Source organism: Gopherus flavomarginatus, chromosome 9 (genome assembly GCF_025201925.1).
Source record: "Gopherus flavomarginatus isolate rGopFla2 chromosome 9, rGopFla2.mat.asm, whole genome shotgun sequence".
Taxonomy (NCBI): domain Eukaryota; kingdom Metazoa; phylum Chordata; order Testudines; family Testudinidae; genus Gopherus; species Gopherus flavomarginatus.
In genome coordinates this window covers 66,978,501-67,004,540 of record NC_066625.1, presented here as the reverse complement: position 1 = coordinate 67,004,540, position 26,040 = coordinate 66,978,501, and the positions used below count along the sequence as shown (strand labels likewise).

The 26,040-nt window shown below is 45.4% G+C and overlaps 1 protein-coding gene across 3 annotated transcripts in view; it reads left to right on the top strand.

Annotated features, from left to right (window-relative positions):
- Nucleotides 1–26,040, top strand: part of TEX9 (testis expressed 9) — a 52,423-nt gene that overhangs the window by 7,271 nt on the left and 19,112 nt on the right. For 2 of the 3 annotated variants that reach the window (XM_050967992.1, XM_050967994.1), the window contains 5 exons: nucleotides 744–820; nucleotides 17,609–17,657; nucleotides 19,068–19,150; nucleotides 22,237–22,412; nucleotides 25,584–25,666. In XM_050967992.1, the coding sequence (XP_050823949.1) occupies nucleotides 744–820; nucleotides 17,609–17,657; nucleotides 19,068–19,150; nucleotides 22,237–22,412; nucleotides 25,584–25,666 (468 nt within the window). Of the gene's footprint in view, nucleotides 1–743; nucleotides 821–17,608; nucleotides 17,658–19,067; nucleotides 19,151–22,236; nucleotides 22,413–22,620; nucleotides 22,715–25,583; nucleotides 25,667–26,040 lie in introns of those variants that run through there. The other variant, XM_050967995.1, reaches the window with a different exon arrangement.

Sequence of the window (26,040 nt, the reverse complement as noted above, 5' to 3'; positions counted from 1 at the left end):
CATGGACTCAATATTCCAGCCAACACTCTAGAAACTTCAAAGAAAAATGATTTACAAGTTCTGAATGTCTCTGGCTAAACTGATGTCTTAAAAAAATGTGTCAGTGTTTTATTTATTTGGATAGAATTGAGAGAATGTAAATATTTTAATTAGACTGGTTATTTCTTTTGCATAATCTGGAAAATAGGAAGTTTGTTCATGTCCTGTGCATTATTGTATGTTCTACAACACATGCATAGGATGCAAGGGTACACCTACAGTTTTCCTAGGGGTTATTTTAATATAGATAGAAAGACTTCACATGAGCAAAAGCTAAATACCTGCTTTGAAGTAGAAGACCACTTGAGGCTGTCAGTGATATTTTAGGCTTAACTTTTCCTCTCTGGATTTGAGAGAGAGAAGTTTTAATATAATATATGGAGATATACCTATCTCATAGAACTGGAAAGGACCCTGAAAGTTCATTGAGTCCAGCCCCCTGCTTTCACTAACAGGACCAAGTACGGATTTTGTCCCAGATCCCTAAGTGGCCCCTTCAAGGATTGAACTTACAACCCCAGGTTTAGCAGGCCAATTCTCAAAACGGTGAGCTATCCCTTGCCTCTACTTACCACCCTCTCAGTTTCTGTCTCTCAGATATGGAAAGCAACAGTACTTTCGATTTGTGTGATGCTTGCTAATTATTGGTTGTATGGTACCAACAGTATTTTCCTGTAATGGAAAACTTTCTTTCCTTATTAAAGAGAGATCAACAAGAGATGCTATCAGTACCAGTTTCAACACAGGTTAAATTGTGTGAAGATGACAACAAGCAACTGAGGTAAATGCTTTGAAATTCCAAAATATAATTGGCTGTCTGTAATGGGTATGGAGTCTTTTGGATTTGATTCTGCAAACCCTGACTTGTACGAGTAATTCACTTGACTTTCATGGGCCTGCTTGTAGAAATAAGGAGCACTGATGTAAATAAGAGTTTGCAGGGTCAGGTTCCTATATTGCACATAGTCTTTGAACACTTAAGCTTCAGAGAGTAATTCTATCAGGTTGCACAGCAGCTATCCCTCTGGCTTATTAAGTAGCGGTATTGCTGGTCTCTGAAGGACGTCTGCTTTGTTCTTTATTTGAACAAAAAGATGGCTCAATCTAGAGCAAAGTAGGAATGCAGTGCTTCATCACCATGAGGATGAAGAGGGACCAAACATAAGCCATGCCTGATAAGGTGAAATAGCAATAGCCGTTTCATTATGCAGAATGTCAGATTTAGAAAGAATTTTAGGATACCCTCTGTAGGAGGGTGAGGAAGGTGTGATGTGTCTCCTCCCTGCCTGACCTCACTGCCTACCCTCCTGGAAGGATCTGGCGGTTTCCTTCAAAAAAGAGAGTCCAAGAAGCTTTATGAAAGCTTGTATCGCTAACACACAGCCTGTTCAGGCTCACTTTGGGGGGAGGGGTCCTTAAACTTAAAAAGGGAAATTCTCAGTCCCAAAAATCTGTCTCAGAGCATGGCTCTTTTGTCAGAGCCTGGGGGAAGGAAAAGTGTTTTGTCAGTCTCTCATCAATTTAGAGTTGCCCTGCCCAAGCTGACTCCATTGTGGCTTCTCAGAGTCCATCCCATTCCCTCTCCTTGAAACTGCTTCATCTCCTGCTTCCTTCCCTGTACCAGTCCTCTCTGGTTGGCTCATTTAGCAAGCCTGCTCTAGGCTTCTAGTCTGCAAGGCAGGTCCCTCTCCCTCCTTTGCCTTTTCACACGCTCCCCCACTGACTCTCTGGAGCTTAGAAGTCTGGGGGTATCATAAACAGATAGTTAAGGATTAATTTTTCTCTGACCTGTAAAGGGTTAACAAACAGGCACCCGAAACACCTGACCAGAGGACCAGTCAGAAGACAAGATACTTTCAAATCTCATGGGAGGGAAGCCTTTGTTTGTGGGTTTTGGGTTTGGCTTTGTTCTCTCTGGGTCCTGGATGGGACTAGAGGTGCAACCAGGTTTCTGCCAATCTCCCTGCTACAATCTCTTATCTATTCTGAATTGTGAGTAAGAAAAGGCGGTCATAGTCTTTTAATTTGTTTTTTTTTTTCATTTGCATATGTGTACTTGCTGGAAGTAGCTTAAATTGTGTTTCTGCTGGACAAAGTTTTTCTATTGTTTATAAGTTGCAAGACCCTGTAACTGTTTACCATCTAAAGTGCAGAGATAAACCTTTTACTTTTTTCTTTCTTTCTTATTAAAAGTTTTGCTTTTAAGACCTGTTTAATTTTTTTCTCCTAGTTAAGGTTCAAGGAAATTGGTGGAGAGAAGGGAAGGATAAATTTTCTCTTTGTGTTATATTCACGCAGCTTGTATTGCCTCTGGGTGAGGGGGAAGGTAACACTCCTCTCGGTGTGGTCATTCAAAAAGTTGAATCAGGCGATCTCCTAGTGTTCCCAGGGCGGGAAGGAGCTGGGAGGAAGAAGGGAGGGGGGAGGGAACGGCTTATTTGCCTTTGTTGTGAGACTCAAGGAATCTGGGTCTTGGGGTCCCCATGGAAGGTTTTGGGGGGACCAAAGGGTGTCAGGCCCTAAAAATTCCTGATTGGTGGCAGCCTATCAGATCTAAGCTGGTAATTAAGCTTAGGGGAATTCATGCTAGTATCCATATTTTGGACTCTAAGGTCCAAATTTGGGAATTATACTTGACATGGTGGCAGCGGTGGGAAAGAGTAGAATCCAAAAGCCAGTAAAATTATTAGTTTTCTTTTCTGTGTTAGCTGCTTGTAAGCAGAGAGAAGGGTTTGTTTCTTTTAAATCTACAGCCAGAGAATTTTTTTTTCCTTGCTCCGTCTGGCTGTGAATAGAAATGGCCTCAGGCAAGGGCCATTAAGATTAGCAGGGGTCTTTTGTTAGACAATAGAACTCCAGCTGTGAGTCAACTACACCAGCAGAACACACATGCAAATGAAGGTTTTCCTTTTGTTCTAGTTTTATTCGGGAAGGCTTGTTAGAAACACTGTGTTGCTTAGCAACAGAGCAGGCAGCAGAGGAATAGTAATTCAGACAGTAAACCAGCAGAGGGCACCCCAACACAAGAAAACAGGAACCATGACTTCCAAGGCAAAAATGGAGGCAGAGGGACAAATCAAAGACGCAGAGCACAAGCGAGATATGGAAAAAAAAATACAAGAACTAAAAATAAAACAAAAAGAGATGGAGCTAAGGGAAAGAGAAAAAGAGGCTACCCACAGGAGAGAGTTGTTACTCCTGAGGGGAACCCACCGGCAGGCCCTGGAATTAGAAAAGGCTAAGCAACAGAACCCAGCCAATCCTAACAACCCTTCGCCAATAATGGTTCCGCAGCACAAGAAATTTCCCACCTATGAGGCAGGTGATGACACTGAGGCCTTTTTAGAAAATTTTGAAAGAGCCTGCCTTCGGTACAGCATCTCTGAAGACCAGTACATGGTAGAATTGAGGCCACTGCTCAGTGGACCCTTAGCAGAGGTGGCGGCTGAAATGCCTAAGGAGAAAATGAACGATTATAAACTTTTTCAAACCAAGGCCAGATACAGAATGGGGATAACACCTGAACATGCCCGTTGGCGGTTCAGAGCCCTAAAATGGAAACCATATGTGTCATTCCCCCGACACACCTACCACATTGCAAAGAATTACGAAGCCTGGATATCAGGAACAAAGGTTAACAATCTGGACGAGCTGCACCTCCTGATACAAATGGAGCAGTTCTTAGATGGTGTTCCTGAGGAAATAGAAAGGTACATCCTAGATGGAAAGCCCAAAACGGTAATTGAGGTGGGGGAGATGGGAGCCAAATGGATGGAAGTGGCAGAAAAGAAAAAACCTACTGTCAAGGGGAGCGAATACCCCAGGGGGCACACCGACAATAAATTCTACAACCGAGGGCAGCCAAAGACCCCACTGACAACCCAAGGAAAGCCACAGTCGCCTTATTCTTCTACCTCACCAATCTCCAGTAACCCACCTTGACCCAGTGACCAGTCAGCTGGAAGATGCTTCAAGTGTAATGAACTGGGACATACAAAGGCCAACTGCCCAAAGAACCCCAACCGAGTGCAGTTCATTACACCACCATCACACCAAAGATCCCCAGGCCCAGATGCCTCTCAAATACCCTTGGAGCGAAGGGAAATTTTGAGAGTGGGCGGAAAGAAGGTTACTGCGTGGAGAGACATGGGGGCACAAGTGTCAGCTATCCACCAATCCGTCGTCGACCCCAAATTCATCAACCCAAAGGCCCAAGTGACAATTTACCCCTTCATGTCACAAGCTGTAGACTTGCCTACAGCTGAACTGCCTGTCCAGTACAAAGGCTGGTCAGGAATGTGGACTTTTGCAGTCTATGACAATTATTCCATCCCCATGCTACTGAGGGAAGACTTGGCCAACCAGGTGAAGCGGGCCAAGCGAGTGGGAATGGTTACACATAGCCAAACCAGGCAAGCTTCCAGACCCATTCCTGTTCCTGAGCCGTCCACTGACGCCCCGTCTGTGTTACCAGAGACCCAGACCGGGGTAGTGGACCTGGATCCCATGCCAACAACTGAAACAGCCACAGTGACTCCAGTCCCAAACCAGGAACTGGAAAAACAGCCAGCACCAGAACTGTTGCCAGCACTGACAACAGTGCTTGCAAATCCGTCTCCAACCCCAACGCCAGAGGGCGTCAGCGAGCCTGAACTGGCAGAAGCAGCAGACAACCACACCCAAGAGGCTCAGCCAGAGCCTGAAATAACCCCTGATGCACCAGCGGAAAGCGGCTCACCAGCAGTGGAAACAACCCCATCACCTACATCGCTTCCAGAGGGACCAAGCCCAAGTCCCCAGTCTAAGGAAGAACTGGTGTCTCCAGCTTCAAGGGAACAGTTCCAGACTGAGCAGGAAGCAGATGACAGCCTTCAGAAAGCTTGGGCTGCGGCACGGAGCACCCCACCGCCTCTCAGCTCTTCTAATCGATCCCGGTTTGTTGTAGAACAAGGACTTTTATACAAGGAGACTCTTTCTGGTGGACACCAGGAAGACTGGCATCTGCAAAAACAGTTGGTGGTTCCAACTAAGTACCGGGAAAAGCTCTTAAGCTTAGCCCATAATCATCCCAGTGGCCATGCTGGGGTGAACAGAACCAAGGACCGGTTGGGGAAGTGCTTCCACTGGGAGGGGATGGGCAAGGACGTTGCCAAGTATGTCCGGTCTTGTGGGGTGTGCCAAAGAGTGGGAAAACCCCAAGACCAGGTCAGGGCCCCTCTCCAGCCACTCCCTATAATTGTGGTCCCATTTCAGTGAGTAGCTGTGGATATTCTGGGTCCTTTCCCAAAAAAGACACCCAGAGGAAAGCAGTAAATACTGCCTTTCATGGACTTTGCTACCCGATGGCCTGAAGCAGTAGCTCTAGGCAACACCAGGGCTAATGCTGTGTGCCAGGCCCTAACAGACATTTTTGCCAGGGTAGGTTGGCCCTCCGACATCCTTACAGATTCAGGATCTAATTTCCTGGCAGGGACCATGAAAAAACTATGGGAAACTCATGGGGTGAACCGCTTGGTTGCCACCCCGTACCACCATCAAACCAATGGCCTGGTGGAAAGGTTTAATGGAACTTTGGGGGCCATGATACGTAAATTCGTCAATGAACACTCCAATGACTGGGACCTAGTGTTGCAGAGTTACTTTTTGCCTGCAGGGCTGTACCACATCCCAGTTTAGGGTTTTCACCTTTTGAACTTGTGTATGACCACGAGGCTCAGGGGCCATTACAGTTGGTAAAGCAGCAATGGGAGGGGTTTACGCCTTCTCCAGGGACTAATATTCTGGACTTTGTAAGCAACCTACAAAGCACCCTCCAACACTCTTTAGCCTTTGCTAAAGAAAACCTAAAGGATGCTCAGGAAGAGCAAAAGGCCTGGTATGACAGACATACCAGAGAGCGTTCCTTCAAGGTAGGAGACCAGGTTATGGTCTTGAAGGTGCAACAGGCCCATAAGATGGAAGCGTCACGGGAAGGGCCATTCACAGTCCAAGAGCGCCTGGGAGCTGTTAACTACCTTATAGCCTTTCCCAATTCCTCCCTAAAGCCCAGAGTGTACCATATTAATTCTCTCAAGCCCTTTTATTCCAGAGACTTACAGGTTTGTCAGTTTACAGTCCAGGGAGGAGATGACGCTGATTGGCCTGACAGTGTCTACTACGAAGGGAAAAAAGACAGTGGCATGGAAGAGGTGAACCTCTCAACCACACTGGAATGTCTGCAGCAGCAACAAATCAAGGAGCTGTGCATTAGCTTTGCCCCATTGTTCTCAGCCACCCCAGGACGGACTGAATGGGCAAACCACTCCATTGACACAGGTAATGCTCACCCCATTAGAACACCACCCTACCGAGTGTCTCCTCATGCCCAAGCTGCTATAGAACGGGAGATCCAGAACATGCTACAGATGGGTATAATCCGCCCATCTACCAGTGCATGGGCATCTCCAGTGGTTCTGGTACCCAAACCAGATGGGGAAATACCCTTTTGCGTGGACTACTGTAAGCTAAATGCGGTAACTTGTCCAGACAGCTATCCAATGCCACGCACCGATGAGCTATTGGAAAAGTTGGGATGTGCCCAGTTCATCTCTACAATAGACTTAACCAAGGGGTACTGGCAAGTACCGCTAGATGACCCTGCCAGAGAGAGGTCAGCATTCATCATGAATGCAGGGGTGTATGAATTTAATGTGCTTCCTTTCGGGCTGCGAAATGCACCTGCCACCTTCCAGAGGCTGGTAGATGGTCTACTAGCAGGACTGGGCCAATATGCAGTTGCCCACCTCGATGATGTGGCCATTTTTTCTGACTCCTGGGCCGAACACCTAGAACACCTGGAAAAGGTCTTTGAGCGCATCAGGCAGGCCGGACTAACTGTTAAGGCCAAAAAGTGTCAAATGGGCCAAAACAGAGTAACTTACCTGGGACACCAGGTGGGTCGAGGAACCATAAACCCCCTACAGGCCAAGGTGGATGCTATCCAAAAGTGGCCTGTCCCAAAGTCCAAGAAACAGGTCCAATCCTTCTTAGGCTTGGCCGGGTATTACAGGCGATTTGTACCACACTACAGCCAAATCGTTGCCCCACTGACCGACCTGACCAAAAAGACCCAGCCGAATGCAGTCAAGTGGACTAATGAGTGTCAAAAGGCCTTTACCCAGCTTAAGACAACGCTCATGTCGGACCCTGTGCAAGGCCCCGGACTTTGACAAACCATTCCTAGTAAGCACAGATGCATCTGAGCGTGGTATAGGAGCAGTTCTCATGCAGGAAGGACTGGATCACAACTTCCATCCTGTCATGTTTCTCAGCAAGAAACTGTCTGAGAGGGAAAGTCACTGGTCAGTCAGTGAAAAGGAATGCTACGCCATTGTGTACGCCCTGGAAAAGCTACGCCCGTACGTTTGGGGACGGCGGTTCCAGCTACAAACTGACCATGCTGCGCTAAAGTGGCTTCATACTGCCAAGGGAAACAACAAAAAACTGCTTCGATGGAGTTTAGCTCTCCAAGATTTTGATTTTGAAATTCAACACATTGCAGGAGCTTCTAACAAAGTAGCTGATGCACTCTCTCGTGAAAGTTTCCCAGAATCCACTGGTTGAAATTTGTCCTTAAAATGTAGAAAGTCTTGTAGTTTACATACTTAGTAGTATATGTAAAGGTACATGTGTTGTATTAATCTGTTTATTCTAAAGTTATAGGAAGAAATCACCGCCAGTGAGGTTTCCCACTGTCTGTGATTTGGGGGGCATGTGATAAACAGATAGTTAAGGGTTAATGTCTCTCCAGGTCCCTCTCCCTTCTTTGCTTTTTCACACGCTCCCCCACTGACTCTCTGGAGCTTAGAAGTATGGGGGTAGGAGAGCTACTTTCAGTGACAGACAGCACACTGATAATTGAGCAATGTAATGCTCTTCTTTGAGTGCTAAAGGAACAACTTAGTGCCATTGAAAGTGTTATAGCTAAACTGCTGGGGCACTGTGGTGATTCATGTGTATAAGAACATAACTCGAGTTAACACATACCAAAGAAACTCGTAACTATAAAGATTTAGCCTGTCCTCAGTCAATTCCATCAACAAAGACATGGTCTAGAATAGGGGTCTCAAACTCAAATGCCCACGAGGGCCGCATGAGGACTAGTGCATTGAACCGAGGGCCACATCACTGACACCCCTGCTCACTGCCCCCGGTCCTGCACCCACTCCACCCCTTCCATTAGGCCCTGCTACTACCCCACATCTTTCTACCCCTTCCCTGCCCCAATCCAACCCCTTTCCCCAAAGTCCCCAGCCTAGCACTGCACCTAGGGAGTGCAGGTGGTATGCAGGGTGTGGCAGGGGGCTCAGGGCTGGGCGTTGGTGGGTGGGGTGCAAGAGGGTGAGGGGTGCGGCAGGTGGCTCAGGGCAGGGAGTGCAGGACAGGTGCAGGATGCGGCAGAGGGCTCAGGGCAGGGGGTTGGGGTGCAGAAGGGGTGTGGGATGTGGCAGGGGCTCAGGGCAGGGAGTTGGGGTGCAGGCTCCATCCTGGCACCGCTTACCTAGAGCAACTCCAGGGTGGCAGTGGCGCGCACTGGGGCCAGGGCAGACTCCCAGCCTGCCTGCCCACCCTGGCCCCCGACCCACAGCTACTCGGTTCCAGGAAGCAGCTGGAACCGTGTCCCTGCAGCCTGAGGGGGAGGGGCTCAGGGTTCTGTGCATGCGCTGCTCTTGCCGTGCCTCTAGGTACCTCCCACAAAGCTCCCATTGGCTGCGTTCCCTGTTCCCGGCCAACGGGAGCTGTAGGGGGCGGTGCCTGGAAGGAGGCAATGCAGGAGCCCTCTGGACCGAAGGGGCATGCTGCCAGCTGCTTCAGACAGCGGCACGGGGCTTGCAAGCCACAGGGGGCAATCCCACGGGTAGGCAGAGGGGCAGGGGGCACGGGAGCTTGGCGGGGCACACCGCTGTGTGTTTGAGACCCCTAGTCTAGAAGCCTCTAGGACTGGAAATGCTTATACCAGAGACCTAAACAGAGAGACACCGAGCTGGCACTCTGTGGAATGTGTGTCATTACATTATAACAGCAGGCATTATATTTTACTACAGCATATGTTTGGGCTCCATATATGTACACCAGCTAACTCCAGAGATTACAATTAACTATGCTGTTTATTTAGTCAGATGTGAACCTGTATTTTACATAGGAGTGTCACTAGAAATAGTGGCAGGATTGAAGATGGTCTATCAATCCACCCCCCTAAACTGATAAGATTTCAGGTTTATGTCGCTGCTGATCTTGAAAGGATAGTGAAAATGCAGTGTCAAACTGCTTCAAATGTTAAGCTCTGATTGGGAAATTAGTTTGCCAGAGATTTTGATTTGATTGCTACTGATGACCATATAGCTCTAAATCAGAGAAGTGAATAAGGGAGGCACTTAGACCTTGTTATACCCAAAGGGGTTTGCTGGAATAGAGATAGCAGCTTATACTAGAAAAAGAGTTCTTTTTTTCCAGCATAACTGGGTCTATGCTAAGAGTTGTGTTGACATAGCTACGTTGGTTGTGTGTGTGGGGTATGGCTTAGGTAAGTAGAGTAAAGCTACAACTGAAGTTTGTGGGTATGTGTGTGAGTACGTACCTCTGTGTTCTCTACTTGCCTAAGCCATGCACTGCTATTTTTAGCAGCATAGTGTCCCGCTGCCTCCCTGCTACTGTAGCCTTTCCCGGCTACAGAAAAAGATTTCCCCAGCTAGGAAAGGTTCTGGCAGTGAGGAGGCATTGAGAAAAGACTCCATTAGCTCCCTGTTGCTGGAGCCATTTTCCTGCTTCAGTGAATGCAGCGTGGATGCAGTCTGCTTTTCATAGCTACATGTACTCTACATGCTGCTGCCAGTGGTATGTAGTCTAGACATAGCCTAAAAAAGGGTTGGGGAAAGAGGAGGAACTCTGGCCAGGAATCTCTAAGATACAGTTGACCTGTCAATTGCATAAGTAATTGAAAAGCTTTTAAGGCAACCACTGTTTGTATGTACAGTGAACTTTTAGCTGAAAAAGAGAAAACTCCAGACTGCAGTGAAAAAAATTTAAGCCATTGCTAGCCATTAGAAGATGGAAGTTATGAAAACTAGGTAGTTGGACACACTGATTACTCTAGGATGAGCATCCATTGCCCTTCAAAAGGGGTTGTCTTTAACTCATAGTGTATTTCTCTGTACCAAATTATTTCACTGTGTGGCTTTTTTTTTTTTGGCAAGAGGAGTACATATTATAATTTGAAAAATGGAAATAACAAATGGTAAAAGGAGGCAGACAGCACCAGTTAGGTATTTGCGAGAGGCTGTGCTCTTTTCTGTATTTTTTTTTTTCCTAGTGGTGGTCATTCTTAGTCTTTTGACAGATACAGAATCCAGGAGAAAAAAACAGGTTAAGGATGGAAAGCAATTAAATAATAGGCAGAGGAGTTTAATGAAAAAGATACCAAAGCAAAAAAATCCTGGCTTTTTTAAAGCAAATGTTTTATTAAGTTAAAGGGACACTAAAGTGAGGCTAGGTGCATTTCTTTAAATCTACCTCAAGACCATTCTGAAGTATTTTATAACATAGTCTCTCTTCCTCCAAATTATTAATATTTTACATTGAGAAACAAAGCAACTATGGTGTTTACTCTAAAGGACCAGCTTTTGTTTACACTTTCACTCTTTAGGGCATGGCCAGGCGCACAAGGGTGGGGACTGGGTGTGCGTGCATGGCTAGGCATACTATAGGCTTTGAATAGGATTAGCGAACACAAAGGATTCACTCATGCACGCGCACCTCATGTTTATGTGCAGGAAAGCAATTGTAAACATTAGCTGCTATTTTGATGTGACCACCAGCCTAGGTACTTATTTGTAAACCTTTTCAGGCTTACCACTTTAATTTCACATCTTGAATGATTTGCACAGTCTTCATTTGTTAAGGATTAAAAAACAAACAAACAAATAGGGTGGCAGGCAAACATGGGGAAATGAACAGTGCCTTTAAAATTAAATAGATTGGAACACTTTAGCAAACAAATTGAATTTTAGGTCAGAATGCCTAAGTACAGAGGTGTTAGGAACAAATTCACATGCTGATGAAAGGGATGCTCTTGTTTTCCCAAGAACAGAAGTGTTGCATTTTAATATTTCTGTAAGCAATATGTAGTGGAGTATTTTGTCAGCAGCTGTGGAGGAGAGCATGAATCCTACCCTTCCCTCAGTGATTGTAGCTAGCCAATAGGATGCGAACAGGAGGAAAACTGGGTAGGAAGACTATCTGTTCTCTAGGTCTGTTGCCACCCGCAAAAGAGATCCACAGTCTGTAATCATTTGATACTAGCAGCACGAATAGCCCCCTGAGATAGCTAGATCACAACTGTAAAAACAAAACACTATCTTAGGGCTTGGCTACACTTGAGAGTTACAGCGCTGGTGGTGGCTTTACAGTGCTGTAACTTACTCCCCGTCCACACTGGCAAGGCACATACAGTGCTGTATCTCCCTGGCTACAGTGCTGCTTGTACTCCACATGGATGAGAGGAATAAAGAGAACAGTGCTGGTGCTGCAGCGCTGGAGGGCCAGTGTAAACAGTGATTAATCTTACTACGCCATAACTGACCTCTGGAATTTTCCCATAATGCTTTTAACTAAAGAACTCTCTTTGTTTTATTATGATGCCTCTCTTTGTTTTGTTGTGAACTCGGGGCTCCCGGAGCTGCTTGTCTAAAAAACAAACACAGCAATTGTTTGCTCTAGCAGAGGCAGGCAGGGAATGTCCACAGCTAGTGTTTGCTTGAGGAGAGAAACAGCATGGCTGGGGGGTGGGGGAGGGAGTCCCTCGGAGCAGCTGTTTTTCTGGTCTGAAAGCTATTTGCATGTAAGAGTAAATGAGAGAGGGGTGGGGGAAGTGGTCGGAATTTGAAAGGCAGGGTGCTGACACAGTGTCGGCTCCAAAAATCCACTCTCTCTCTCTCTCTGACGCTCCCTGTCACACTCCACCCCACCTCCCTGTTTTGAAAAGCACGTTGCAGCCACTTGAACGCTGGGATAGCTGCCCATAATGCACCACTCCCAACACGGCTGCAAATGCTGCAAATGTGGCCACACTGCAGTGCTGGTAACTGTCAGTGTGGCCACACTGCAGCGCTTTCCCTACACAGCTGTACGAAGACAGTTTAACTCCCAGTGCTGTACAGCTGCAAGTGTAGCCAAACCCTTAGGCCACACTGGCTACACTGGTGCTACACTGGCGCTTTACAGCGCTGCAACTTTCGCGCTCAGGAGTGTGAAAAAAGCACCCCCCCCCGAGCGCTACAAGATACAGCGCTGTAAAGCCTCAGTGTAAACAGTGTGGCAGTGCTGGGAGTGCGGCTCCCAGCCCTGCAAGCTTCACCTGTAGAGGATGTGGAGTACGTGCAGCACTGGGAGAGCTCTCTCCCAGCTCTGGCGCTGTGGCCACACTCGAAACTTCAAAGTGCTGCCGCGGCAGCGCTTTGAAGTGCAAGTGTAGCCATACCCTGAGTCAGAAAACATGTTTGGAAGGACTCTCCAGTTCTTTGGATTAACAGTATCTAGAGCATTGTGCAGATAACGCTTGTGTTTGTGAATAGGGAGGTTTGAATGTGAGTGTAGTTCCCATTGTTAAAGTAGGGTGAGCATAGAGACCTGTTTCTGTCTGGATTAGGTGTAACCAAATGGAGGTAGAGGTGGTGAGAACTGACCTGTACCTTTGTCCAAACCAAGATGTTTTCTAAACCTCAAAATATAAAGTTAAGGGAGTGCAGTTAACTTTGGCATAAAATTTAAGTATTATGAAAACAAATTTTTGTAAGCCTGCAGTTGAACTATTCGTTTAAAACATTGATAAAATCATTTTAAAACAATCTACTCCAGTGGCTGAAATGCAAATATTGCAGCACTAAGAACCTGGCAGTAAAACTGATTTAGTGGCTTTTCATTGGCCATGTGGAGATAAATGGAAAAAATAAGAAGCATAAGTAGTGAAAAGTAAAGTAGATTTTTGTTTTTACTGTAAGATGTAATTAGTAACAATTATAACACATATTAAGCTTAGTGTTTACTTTCTTCAAAATTTGCATTTAATGTGTCTACACTATACCAGATGACTCATGACCCAGAAAAGAATCAATTTTCCTTTTCCAAAGCTGCATTTCTCCTGTATTTAAGAAGAATAGTAAGATGTTGATTTGTCAGTAAAAGAAGCAGATATAATTCTGAACACAAGAAGCAGATATGTTGTGCAAAATATCTTCATAGTCCTTTTATGGCCACACTTTAACCTTTCTGAGTCTGTTTCTCTAGCTATAAAATGGGTATAACAACTGTATAGGTTTTTGTTTTCTGACCATTGTTTTCAGCTCTACTGATGAAAGACACTATAAAAAGGGTTGGTATGTAATAGCACAAGGGTGGGCAAACTTTTGGGTCCAAGGGCCACATCGGGGAACAGAAATTGTATGATGGGCCATGAATGCTCACAAAATTGGGGTTTGGGGTATGGAAGGGGATGTGGGCTCTGGGATGGGGCTGGGAATGAGGAGTTTGGGGTGGAGGAGGATGCTCATGGCTGGGACCGAGGGGTTTGGAGGGTGGGGGGGATCAGGGCTGGGGCAGGGGTGCAGGAAGGGGTGCAGGCTCTGGGGTGGGGCTGAGAGGTTTGGGGTGCAGTAGGGTGCACCAGGCTGGGATCGAGGGGTTTGGAGAGAAGGAGGGGGATCAGGGCTAGGGCATGAGGAGAGGCCCGGGGTGCAGGTTCTGTGCGGTGCTTACCTCAAGTGACTCCTGGAAGCAATGGCATGTACCTTTTCTGGCTCCTATGCAGAGGCGTGGTCAGGCGGCTCTGTACCTTGCCCAATCCACAGACATTGCCCCTGCAGCTCCCATTGGAGTGTATAGGAGCCAGAGCAGGGCTATGCCACAGCTTCTGAGAGCCGCTTGGTGCGGCCCCTGACCCTGCACCCCAGCTGGAGCACTGAGGGGGCCAGAGCCATGTGATGTGGCCCCCCGCCCCAGCCCCAGCGCTCTGGCTGGAGCGGGGCTGAGCTGCGTGGTCCAGTCCTCAACCCAGCGCCCCGGCTGGAGTGCCGGAGCGGGGCCGAGCCATGTGGTCAAGTCCCTGACCCTGTGCCCTGGCCGGAGCGCTGGTGCAGGGCTGAGCCATGCAGTGTGGCTCCTGACCTAGTGCCCTGGCTGGAATGGGGCCGAGCTGTGTGGTCCGGCCCCCGACTCAGTGCCCCTGCCGGAGCGGGGCTGAGCAGAGTGGTACAGTCCCTGACCCAGCGCCCTGGCTGGAGCGCCAGAGCAGGGCCGAGCCATATGGTGTGGCCCCTGGCCAAAGCAGGGCCAAGCTGCGTGGTCCGGCCCCCGACCCAGTGCCCCGGCCGGAGCGGGGCTGAGCCGTGTGGTCCGGCCCCCAACCCAGCGCCCCGGCCGAAGCGAGGCCGAGCTGCGTGGTCCGGCCCCCAACCCAGTACCCCAGCTGGAGCGGGGCTGAGCCGCGTGGTCCGGCCCCCGACCCAGCGATCCGGCCGGAGCGGGGCCGAGCCACGTCGTCCAGCCCCCGACCCAGCGCCCTGGCTGGAGCACTGGTGCAGGGCCGAGCCATGTAGTCAGTGCCCCGGCCAGAGTGCTGGTGCAGAGCCGAGCATGTGACATGGCTCCCAACCCAGTGCCCCGGCCGGAGCAGGGCTGAGCCGCATGGTGCAGCTTGCAGGCCGACTTAAAACAGCTCACGAGCTTGATCTGGCCCGCAGGCTGTAGTTTGCCCACTCCTGTAATAGCACATTCCTGTGCCACAAGAATAAAAGTATTGGATTCTGAGACAGAGTGCTCAAAGTTTAGGATCCTGCTAAAAGTTGCAGTTTACTGTAGTTGACATTGATCTCGCTGGCATACCAAATCCTATAGAGTAAACGGGGTATAACAGAGGGGTTTCATAAACAGCAGACAGATTGTATATAAGAAAAGTTCTCTTTTCTTGGGGGACAAAATAAAGGTCTTATTTCCTTCTAAAATATGTAAATTGAACACCAATCTTTTGCTTACAGAATCCTCCTGTGTTCCTACAGCTCTGATTACTCTTTGTTCATTTGCACTATTTTTTTTACTGATAAGTAGTACAGCATGAGACATGACCCTCCTCTGTTTGATACTGCTTCAGGTAGAAGATAAATGTTTTTTGTGAAGAGAATAGATGCATCTCAACACGGACCATTTATCTGCAACAGTCATCTATTTAAAGCAAAAAACAAAATACCAAACAAGGTGCACCCCCAAACTTACACGGTTTTTTTGTTACAGATATTCTCAGCAGTAACCTACAGGATATTGCCTTTTTCTTGAACATCTACGGGTGGTCTTTGAGTGTGACAAGTGTCTTTGATCAGCCACAGTTTGGTGCTCTTAAACAGAGTATCTACTTTAGAAAAATTTGGCTTAGGAGAAGCCACCTGGAGTCAGTGGCACATGCATGTTGAAATTTCAGGAACGAGCATAAGGCAAGCACCGTTAGTCAGTCACAGGGGAGAAATGTGTTACATGCTTAAGTCCAAAATGGTATTTGGTAGCACACCTCTGACAGCCCTTACAGGTACAGGTGTTACAGCTGGTTTAGAGTGGAATAAAAGGAGTAAAAAGATGCAGAGGGAAGAAAATTCCTCTAGTTTTTAATACCAAGTAATAGGTGGCAGATGTGTCTGAAAACAATTTTTTTAAAAAGCATTTTACGGCCAGCACTCTCTCCCTTTTTTTTTAACCTATTCAATTTGTAACCTAATTTTCAGCTCTCAATATTTGGTCAAATAGTTTGGGGTTCTCTGTTTCTGCCTGTAACAGTCAGGGAGCATCTTTAAGAGCAGGTGCTATGTCTCCAAGCATAATTTAGGGTTGGCCATATAAGACCAGGAACACTGGAAATATCTGCAGGAGGGATTGTTTGGAGTTGTCTGACTGAGGGAGTGAGGCAACCAGCCAAGTCTATAAAAGAATAAGCCTGTGGTTCGCTGGAAAGATGGGGAGTGGAAGAATGGCCTAGGGTTGGACTTGTCAGAAGGCTAGAGAGCTGAAAAAACAGTCAGAGGCTGGTGGAATAGAGATAGGAAGAGGCCTGTAAGAGATTTAGGGACAGGGCAGAGAAGGAGTCAAGGAAGGGGTATTCCAGAAAGAAGTAGCAAGGGCAAAACAGTGTGGATGGCCATTCATATCTTATCATTTTACCCAGTTGGAAGCCAAGGAGGGTATCTGCATCATCGTTCCTACTCAGGGTTCATCCACTTTCTTCCTTTGGTGGTCCTCTGACTCAGCAGTGTTGGATCCCTGATATGATTTAGCCCTTTGGCTAAGTCATGCAAGTCCTCCATCACATCTGGAGGGGCCAAAACAAGTCTAATGGACACAAAATCATCTTCTGGCCTTCCTCAGAACACACAGTTCTTCCCATGGTTGCTCAGGGTCCACCTTCACAGGGCCACACAATGTCTTTAACTCAAGATGGACTGCACTTCCTTTTCTAGACCCCTACTAGGATCAGCAATCCTTTTGCCCTGTTGGTAGAGGGCTATAGGAGGAGATGGGGGCTTTTCCCCACCTTTGCTGAAAATCCCAGTTCGCTAAGTGAAAGTGTCAACTTCCAGCCATGTTATTTTGCCCAGGTTATTTTCTTCTGATTGTACCATCCTCAGGGTCTTTTGATGTCCTGGCCCTAGGCACCTCCTAAGACTTTTTCACAGTTCTGTTCAACCAGCTTTCCTGATTGTCTTATCAAGCTTGTTACCGTAGAAAGACCAACTGTAGGTGATACCTCCACTCCCTACCTAGCCCACTGAGCCACAGACTTTTAAAATATGGTCTTGGAAAGTCACGTGGAACACCAAGTCACATGACCATCACCAATCCCCACATAGCACTCCCTCCTCCCCTGTTTAGTTAGTTAGTGTTGTTTACTAACAGACCTCTTGAGTAGAGGCTGAGAATAGCATCACCACATTTTTTGTTATTTGTGCTAACAATGAGCTTTACATAGATGTACCATACCAAGAGCATCCTGTGTAAGTGAGATATGTGGGGAAATAAAATCTATGTCCCTGTGTGTGGGCTCAGTCAGGACTACAATTCTATCTCTTTATGATCAGCAGTGAAGGAGGCTTAAGAAATGGGTGAGAAATCACATAAATAAGGTATTTGCAGGGTTTTTTTTTTAATTTGCTTCCACAGAGATGCATTGGGAATTTAACTCATCTCAGCCTACCACATGGTAAACAATTTAAACTTTCTTTCACTGATCAGCCCTTAGTCTTGAACTTCTTTTATTCTTTATCATTGAAGACATTGAATTCCGAAACCAACTGGATTTATTGGATTAAAAGAAAAATAATTTTAGTAAAAAAAGCAGTTGGTACATTTTCTCCAATTTTACCTTCACTTTTACTGTTGTATGTAAAATGTCAGAACCAGCAGAATAAAAAGCAATTCATTTTGGAATATTTTTTCTTTAAGTATTTGTTTTATTTTGACTTTACAAAACAATTTACTTTCGTTTTATTTTTCTTTTCAGAGATGTGCTTTCTCCTGAACTGCCAATCCTTACACTTTCACATATTAAGGTACTGAAATCCGCAAATTTTTGCTCTTTAATGGAATTACTGGATAGATATGCCTACCATTCTAGAAACTGTACTGAGTGGCGAAAATCTATGGAGTGTTTAAAGCAGAAGTCTGGGAGATAGAACTCCTGGGTTCTGTTTTTGCAAATTCTGTGCTACTGACTTGCTAGGTGACCTTACACTAGTCACTTAGGCCTGGTCTATGCTAGAACATTGTCAGCTTACCTGTGCCATTCAGATGTGAAAAATCCACACCCCTAGAGCGGCATAGTTCACCTGACTTGGCCTCCAGTGCATATAGTGCTAGCTCAACATAGTTACTGCCTCTCTGGGGGGGGGGGGTGATTATCTATGTTGACAGGAGAACCCCTCCTGTCAGCATAGTTAGTGTCTACACTGAAGTGCTATAGCGACGCTGCTGTAGCATTTCAAGTGTAGACAACCTTTTAGGAGTAAAATATGGCCCAGAAACTATGTAAAATGGAGCTATTATTTCAGTATGTATAACATTTTGAGATCCTTAGATTAAAGGTGACATGTAAAATTTTATAATACTGCCTTTTTCTTAGACAAAATTTCTGTGTATTTCTTCTCTTGTCTGTGTAATGTTAATGGCAATACTATTATTTTTCAATTAAAGTCCTCTTAAAGAAGTTAACGAGCAAAATAACTGGATATTATGAGAAGAAAATAATGGATAAACAAGGCCAGGAACAAATGCAAAGACTCACTAGCCTCATAAGATTTAGCTACATTGCATCCTTTAGGGATTCAGCTAAAGTTTCCACAGTGTTTCCTTTAAGAAAGACCTTAGCAAAGAAAGCTGATTCTTGGAGAATCTTAATTTGGGAGTAAGCTCAGAAAGTTACTCAGTAACTTTACTGCAGAAGAAGATATAGCAAGACTAAAAATATGCTAATTCCATTGGTGACTTAGAAGGGGTGTCAAACGCTGTCAACAGCAATGTGTGTTAACCTGAGATTGTACTCATGAGCCAAGTGTATGATGGATTCAGCTTGGTGTCTACGTGGAATAATCTTGCTTATTTAGTTGTAGTACATTAGAAGTGTTTGTACATTAATAGCTCAATAAGAGTTGTGTTCCTTATTTGTGCATACTCATGACTGCATATGCAAGTCTGTTCTGAGTGTGCAAATAAATAGGTGTTTAGTCACTTGTACATGCAAACAACATGTCTGCACATGCAGTAGCAGTAAAAAATATTTGCAAATTGGGCAAAAAAAGTTTTAGTTTCTTGGGCGTCTCAGGCTTTGAAAATCAGACTGTTTAAAATATTCCTTTTGACTGTCATAATTTGACTACAGGAAAATGGAGAAATAGTTGTGCTAGAAAAAGTGTCATGGTCTCAGTAGTCAGGATCATATTTATGATAATAGCTTTTTCCCCTAGCAACCAAACAAAAAATCTGGTTCCATGTCTACAGCTCAGAACAGACCACACTCTGGCAGTAAGGTGAAGAGAACAACTTCAAGGTACATTAATTGTACACTGCATTTGTATTTATTTAAAAATCTATACTCTGGTAATGAAATGAGAATAGTTTTAGTTGATTTTTTTTATATTGATACACATTTATGCAAATATACTTTGTGTCTGAAATGTCTTACAGTTTACTTAATCCTATTTCTGCTCTATGCTTGCCTACATAAAGCAACTGGAAATCTTTAATGAGTAGCCACGGTTAACACTGTAGCAATGAAACTGTGGCTTATCACAAATTTAAAACAAAGGACTTGTCAAGGCTGTGATTTAAACTTTTTTCTCAATGAAAGAGAAATAAGCAGATCTCTACCTATTGGTCCTGGTTTGGAAAGCATTTTACTAGAGGCACCTGGAATGAATGCACTTGAGCACAGAAGTTCAGAGTCATTAAAGCTGAAAAAGGGGAAGAGTAAGGCCCATAGTTCCCAAAGGCATCTATCTACATATTTGAGTGTGCCTAAAATAAGTATCTGAGCTCAAGATTCACCAAGGTGACAGACAAGAGGCAAAGATAGGGGCAAAATGTGTAGGGTACTTTAATGTTGTGAGAAGTTTTCATTGATGGAGGTAGGTAGAAAATTAATCTACTAGCCCTAATCTCTTTATAAGGCACTTTTGATATGGTATAAAACTTAGAAAGGGAGTGTACTAGGGTTCACTAGGGGCTAGCAGGCCTAGGGGTCTGGCCCATGACTCAGTCTGAGTCTTGGGATGGTCTTGCCAAGGAATATGAAAGCCTAGTGGTCGAGTTACAGTTCTCCTATCCCCTGGTGCTCCCTGGGTTGCCCTGGTCAGGTGGAGGGGGAAGGGTTGGGGACCCCAGGCCCTGCCACTCCACCAGGTCCCAGCCCAGCTAGTGAGGAGAGTCTCAGTTCTCTCTGGCTGGTACAAAAAACTAACCTCCTCAGTGCTACGTCTTTTTCCTCCTGTTCTCGCTTCAGTTTGTAGCATGGTCATGGCGCTTTGCTTCCCTCTCAGCAAAGGATTGCTCTCACAGTCTCAATAGTTCAAATAGTCTGTCGGGTGTTCCCAGCTCATTTTCCAGTGTCCACTTGCTCATCGTCAGGGAGAAGTGGGGAAGAGGCAAGAAAAAGGGAGACAAGCCCTTCACTGCCCAGTTGTGTCTTATCCAGAGTGCAGATTCTTCCCCTGTAGATAGATCTCTCTGTCCCAGAAGCTACAGCCTGGCTACTTGCCTGCAGCCAGTCTCTCCTTCGCTTTTCCTCTCCTTGCCTTTCCGTCTCCTTGTAAGCAGGCCATCCATTTGGAGCATGCTCTGCAACTGCTGAAGGGCGGGGCCTTCTTATCCCAGTACTACTGCTTTAGTCTTAGTGAGGGGTCTGTAAACCCCATCAGAGGGAGACAGGTGACATTTCAAGTAGCAGGAGAGGGACAAATAGCATTTTTGATAGAATGGAGGTGGGAGCAGAATAAGGAGGATCTCTCAGTAATCATGGGATGAGATGGTACATTTTAGCATATGTATAACAGAGGGAGGGGTGGGCTTCAGTAGAATTAGATGAAACAGCAAGAGTCACTGGCTGTGAGGGGGAAAGAGTGAGAGGTCAAAGATGACACCAAGGTCGTGCACTTGAGATGGAGGATAGCAGAATTGTCAGGAATAGGAGAGCAGAGAGGGATTAATGAAAGAGATTAGTAGCTCAGTCTTGGGGGTGAGTGCATTTGATACAGTAGATGTGAAATAGGACAGGAAGCTGAAATCAGGACAAGCAAAATGGATTTGGAAATCTGAATTTAGAACAGATGAAGGTCACCAAAGAAAAAATAGTGAATGAGTATGACAGAATTCTGAAGGATGCCACTGCCAACTGATAGTGAGAGGGGAATACATGGAGTGGCCATAGGAGATACCAGAGAAGAGGTCAAAAAGGTTGGAGAAAGGCAGTGTCTATGGCAGAAGACCAATGTAGATAGACTATCTTAATCAAAAGGAACACTTATATTGTAATTTTAAATATCTTAATAAAGCCTTCCCTTTCCAGGCTAAATAATCATTGCTGTTGCAGCCTTCTTCACTAAGATGAGTTTCTCTGCACACAATATGGCTGTCACACAGAATTTGAAACAAAGGGTTTTATTTCTCCCTGGGTGAAGCAAACAATGGCCCAGGGGCCACATCCGGCCCTCCAGATGTTTTAATCTGGCCCTCGAGTTCCCGCTGGAGAGCAGGATCTGAAGCTTGCCCCCTCTGGCACTGCAGCCGGGGAGTGGGTTTGGGGGCTTGCCCTGTTCTGCACGGCTCCCAGAAGCAGTGGCATGTCTCCCCTCCGGCTCATATGCGTAGGGGCAGCCAAGGGGCTCTGCATGCTGCCCCTGCAGCTCCCATTGGCCAGGAGCCAATGAAAGCTGCAGGGGCAGTGCCTGCAGACAAGGCAACATGCAGAGCTGCCTGTCTGTGCCTTTGTGTAGGAGCCAGAGTGGGGACATACCACTGCTTCTGGGAGCTGCTTGAGGTAAGAGCCACCTGGAGCCTGCACCCCTGACCCTTTCCTGCACCCCAACTCCCTGCCCCAGCCCTGATTTCCCACTCCTGCTCTCCAAACCCTTCGGTCCCAGCCCGGAGCACCCTCCTGCACCCCAGCCCCACCCCAGAGCCTGCACCCCCAGCCAGAGCCCTGACCCCCAACCCCCTGCTCAGGCAGGAGCCTCCTCCTGCACCCTGAACTCCTCATATCTGGCCCCACCCCAGAGCCTGCACCCCAACACCCGATTTCGTGAGCATTCATGGCCCACCATATAATTTCCATACCCAAATGTGACTTCAGGCCAGAAAGTTTGCCCATCCCTGTTCTATAGTGGCTTGGGCATGAAGGCCAGTAGATGATACTTGTTGCTACCAGTTGGAACCTAATTTGAATGTAGGAAAGATTTTGTGGTAAATGGAACAAACTTGGCATTTGTATCTTTTTTACTAATGTAAAAGATGAAGGTAATAGCAGACTGCACATAGCTAAATGGTTTTGTACAATTATAAATGACTGCCATTTAAGTATTTTTTTAGCTTGTTTGGAATACCATAACTTCAGTCTAGAAATTTCTTATTATGGAATTTTAGTGCAAAACTAAGAAGCGTTGATGTAAAAGCTGCTGATGATGTTGCCATCCTGGAGGACTTCACAGATTTTTCTCTTGCAAAGACAATTAGCAAAATTGAAGGAAAACTGGAGGAAGGAGACTTGCTTGAAAGTCTAGGTGATATTGTTCCAAGTGTAGGAAATGAAATTGGAACAGGTAGGTTCCTATAGCTATGCATTTTCTTATCCTTGGTTCCTTACTGTTAGGATCTTCTGAAAAACCCTGTATTTTATCATTTCTGTATAGATTATAGGAGAAAGTTCTATAACTCTTAAATTATGTTCAGATTACTGCTCTGGGGAATGGGTGAGGGGAACAAGATGGGACTTTTCTTGTGTTTATTCCCAGGTCACATACAAATAAACATGGAAAGAATGGGTTGGTGTCCTCACTCCACTAGAAACCTAGCTTACCTTTGTTATTTAGCAGTGCATCAGCCTCTTCTGGAAGGAGATCATGTGAGTTATTCGGGACAAAATTGTGACTTTAGATCAGTGCATAACTTTTTTTAATTTCATTGGGAGTTGCAAATATGTACCTGAGAACAGGATTTGGTTTTAAGGCTGTATTTCCATAAGATAAAAATCCTTTCACAGCCTTTTGTCTTTAGGGCTAAATCCTTTCATCAGATCCATGCTGTGGATCTTGGTTAAGTAGCTTATGAAGTAATGTTTTAGCTACAATACTTCAATGACGAACCTTTGGATCCTTTCTTACTCCAAATGGTGTTTTTACAGTGGGTGTAGAAATAAGTAGAATGTGAGAAGAGATTGTAGCATTTTGTCAGTGAAGCTAAAGGCATGATGCACACCTGCCTTTTTGGCTGTGGTATGACAAGCTGGTAAAGTTATGAAATGGTTTATGTGGTGTCTGTGACAGGGTGCACTCACCTCTCATCGGCAGCTATGTGTGATCCTGCATTTTTTCGATGCCACCTGTAAGTTGTTGACCTATGCCGGCACATCTCTGGAGGGCTGACCCACTGGCTAAGTCACACACAGTCTGAAATGGACTAATCCCTTCCGAGTGACAAAGGTCCAACAAGGACTATTGCTGTGCCCTTTTTGGTGTCTGTAGCCCTGTCTCTGTGCAGTTCTCATCCCCTTCTGGGCTAGCTTTAAGCCTGTCCATGCCCTGTTGCAGAGCACTACCCCCAGGGCTTTCTCCCTGGAAACTGTGTCCTCAACAGTTGTCTGGTGTCTCAGCTCTCCAGCCAGGTAACTCTTTAACTTCAGTCCCCTTCTAGGGGTTGGTGGTAACCAAGAGTTCACCAGACAGTGTGTCTGCCCTTGTCAGGGTCTTCAGCCCTGTACCTGAACCCTTTAAATTCCAGTCCTTTGTTTGGGCTCTAAACAAAACTTATCCCCTTCTTGAGGATTTGGCCACTTCACTTAGTGGCCGGTGGAGGAACTCAGGCTTGTTTACTATTCTGGGTCCCAATCCAGGGAGCCTATAAGCGGTAGCCACAAACCACTGCCTCTTGTTCACTGCTGCTATTCCCTGAGCCTCTTCTCATATAGCCCCTTTCTCTTCACCCTTACCTTGGGGATGAAGTTCTCAACTTCTCTTCTTTCTCATTAAATACCAGTGCCACCAGAACCCATTTTCTGGTTCTCCCGTGAGCTCCAGAAAAGAGCACCCTTCCTTGCTCCTCTGATCACAGTCAGGCACTGACATGCTTAGGCCATACAGCTACTTTTAACTGAGCCTCCTGCACTCTGATTGGCTACTTCTCTGCAATTTTTCTAGGCAGGCCTAACAGATCCATCTTTGCTGCTCCTTTCCTGGGGTGTGGTGTGGTAGAATCAGGAGGCCTTCAGCCAGAGGCCACAAAGGGCCCAATACACCCCATCACATAAACCCATAGTGTGAAAGGAAGCGTGAAGTTAGAGGTTTTACATTGTCAAAATGCTATGGTGTTGGTGTCTAACTGCATGGTGATAAGAATCAGTACTTGACAAAGGATTCAAGGGAGGAGTTGCTTGATCTTTGGCCTTCTGTATGTTTTATGAGACACTTTGGGAATACTTATCAAGGAGAATCTATGTGAATCTCTATTATTTGTTTTGTAACTTTGAGTTCTCAGCTAAAATAAGTGTGCTGTGGAGAATATTAGAACCATCTGCTATATAAATTCAGGATGGAGAGAGGGATTAATTTAGTGTCTGGCAATGGGAACAAGGCATCTTGAACTACCACCACATGGTTATCTAGCCTGAGAGAGAGTGTTACTGATTGAACTCAGTGTTTGAGCATTGGAGACTGTTTCCATAACCAGATCTGGAGGCTGAAAAAGACCTTGGACTGATTTCCGCTTCTCAGATCATCCACAGGCAGTTGGAATACATGCCTGAATGTCTCCTGGACACCAGAATTTAGCAGTTAATGTTCTAAATAGGACAGTACAGATACAATCATTGATGACAGACAGAGAGGTTACTGGGTTCACAATAAATGGATTATCCACTGGCTCAAAAATCTCATGTAAATAACAGAGAGGCAATGGTCTGTTCCCTTCTGCTAGAATAGTGGCTTGCTTGTGGTTTGAGGTGTCAGTTCCATCCACCCACGCCCCACAGTTACCTCCACCAAAGCCAGTTACTCAAGCTTTAAGCTGGGATGGGTGAATTTCATTGTAACTGAACAAAAAACCTTCAGCGCTTACTGCTTGAAAGCTAGATGGCTCAAGAGTAATGTAACAGAGCTATATGCATATTTAAAATCCAGCCAAAATTGATAGTAGTAACTCTCTAACAGCTATTGCACTGGCCTATGTGAAATGATTTGGTGATCTCAGTTCAGTTCCCTGTCACAGATACTACCCTCACAGTGGACATTCTTAATGGCAGTCAGTCACAGCAGAGGGGCTTTGGGCTGCATCTGCATGAAGACTGCAGTACTTTCTCACTTTTAGATGTGGTTCCTTGAGGCACATTGTCAAGACAGTTTCAGGGAAGCTTGCACTTCCTGTCCAATCTCTACCTGTGCTGTGGATCAGCATAGAGAGGCCATTTCCACAATAATCTTTTTTTTTGTGTGTTTTAAGAGTGCTGAATTTAGTAAGGGTTTTTTGTTTTGTTTTTGTTTTTTTAAAGCTATTCACAACTTGGTCTAAGAACAAGCAAATTACATGAAAATTTTATTTGGAAATTAGTTTTTTTCATAATTGCATTAAACAGTATGTATGGTGTATTTTGTAAACAAGTCTACAGTTGACAATTTGTTCCTAATGTGATGCAGTTTGAATCAAAGCAAATAAAAATCAGTCATATTTCATAGAAGTATTTATAAGTTAAGGGTATTAAATATGAGTATTTAAATTCACAGAAGCCCAGATCAGATTTCTTAAGGCAAAGCTGCGTGTTATGCAGGAGGAGCTGGATAGTATTATACGTGAATGTAGTAAAAAGGTAAGAATTGAGTGTTCTTATTCAGTGGAGACTGAATATGTTCCCCTTCCATTTAATGCTGTTGTTAATTCAGCTATATTAGGATACATAGTGGGATGCTATAGCTTCAGTTATTGGACAGTGAGGGTTCTACATAAATATTTTTCTTCTCTATGAACCCAGAGCCTAGAATATGGTTTTTGTGTTTCATACATATTTAATCTTTAGTCTAAAGATTTAAAAGTATAATTTAAAAAAATTCATAGGATGTTTTAAACCATCTTATTCTATGTGATCCAATTTATAGGCAAGGAGCAGTTTTCAAAACAGAGTCTATTACACTTGTACTGCGTGATCTGTACCGATTGACTGCCTCTTTCTGGTGCTAATTTAAG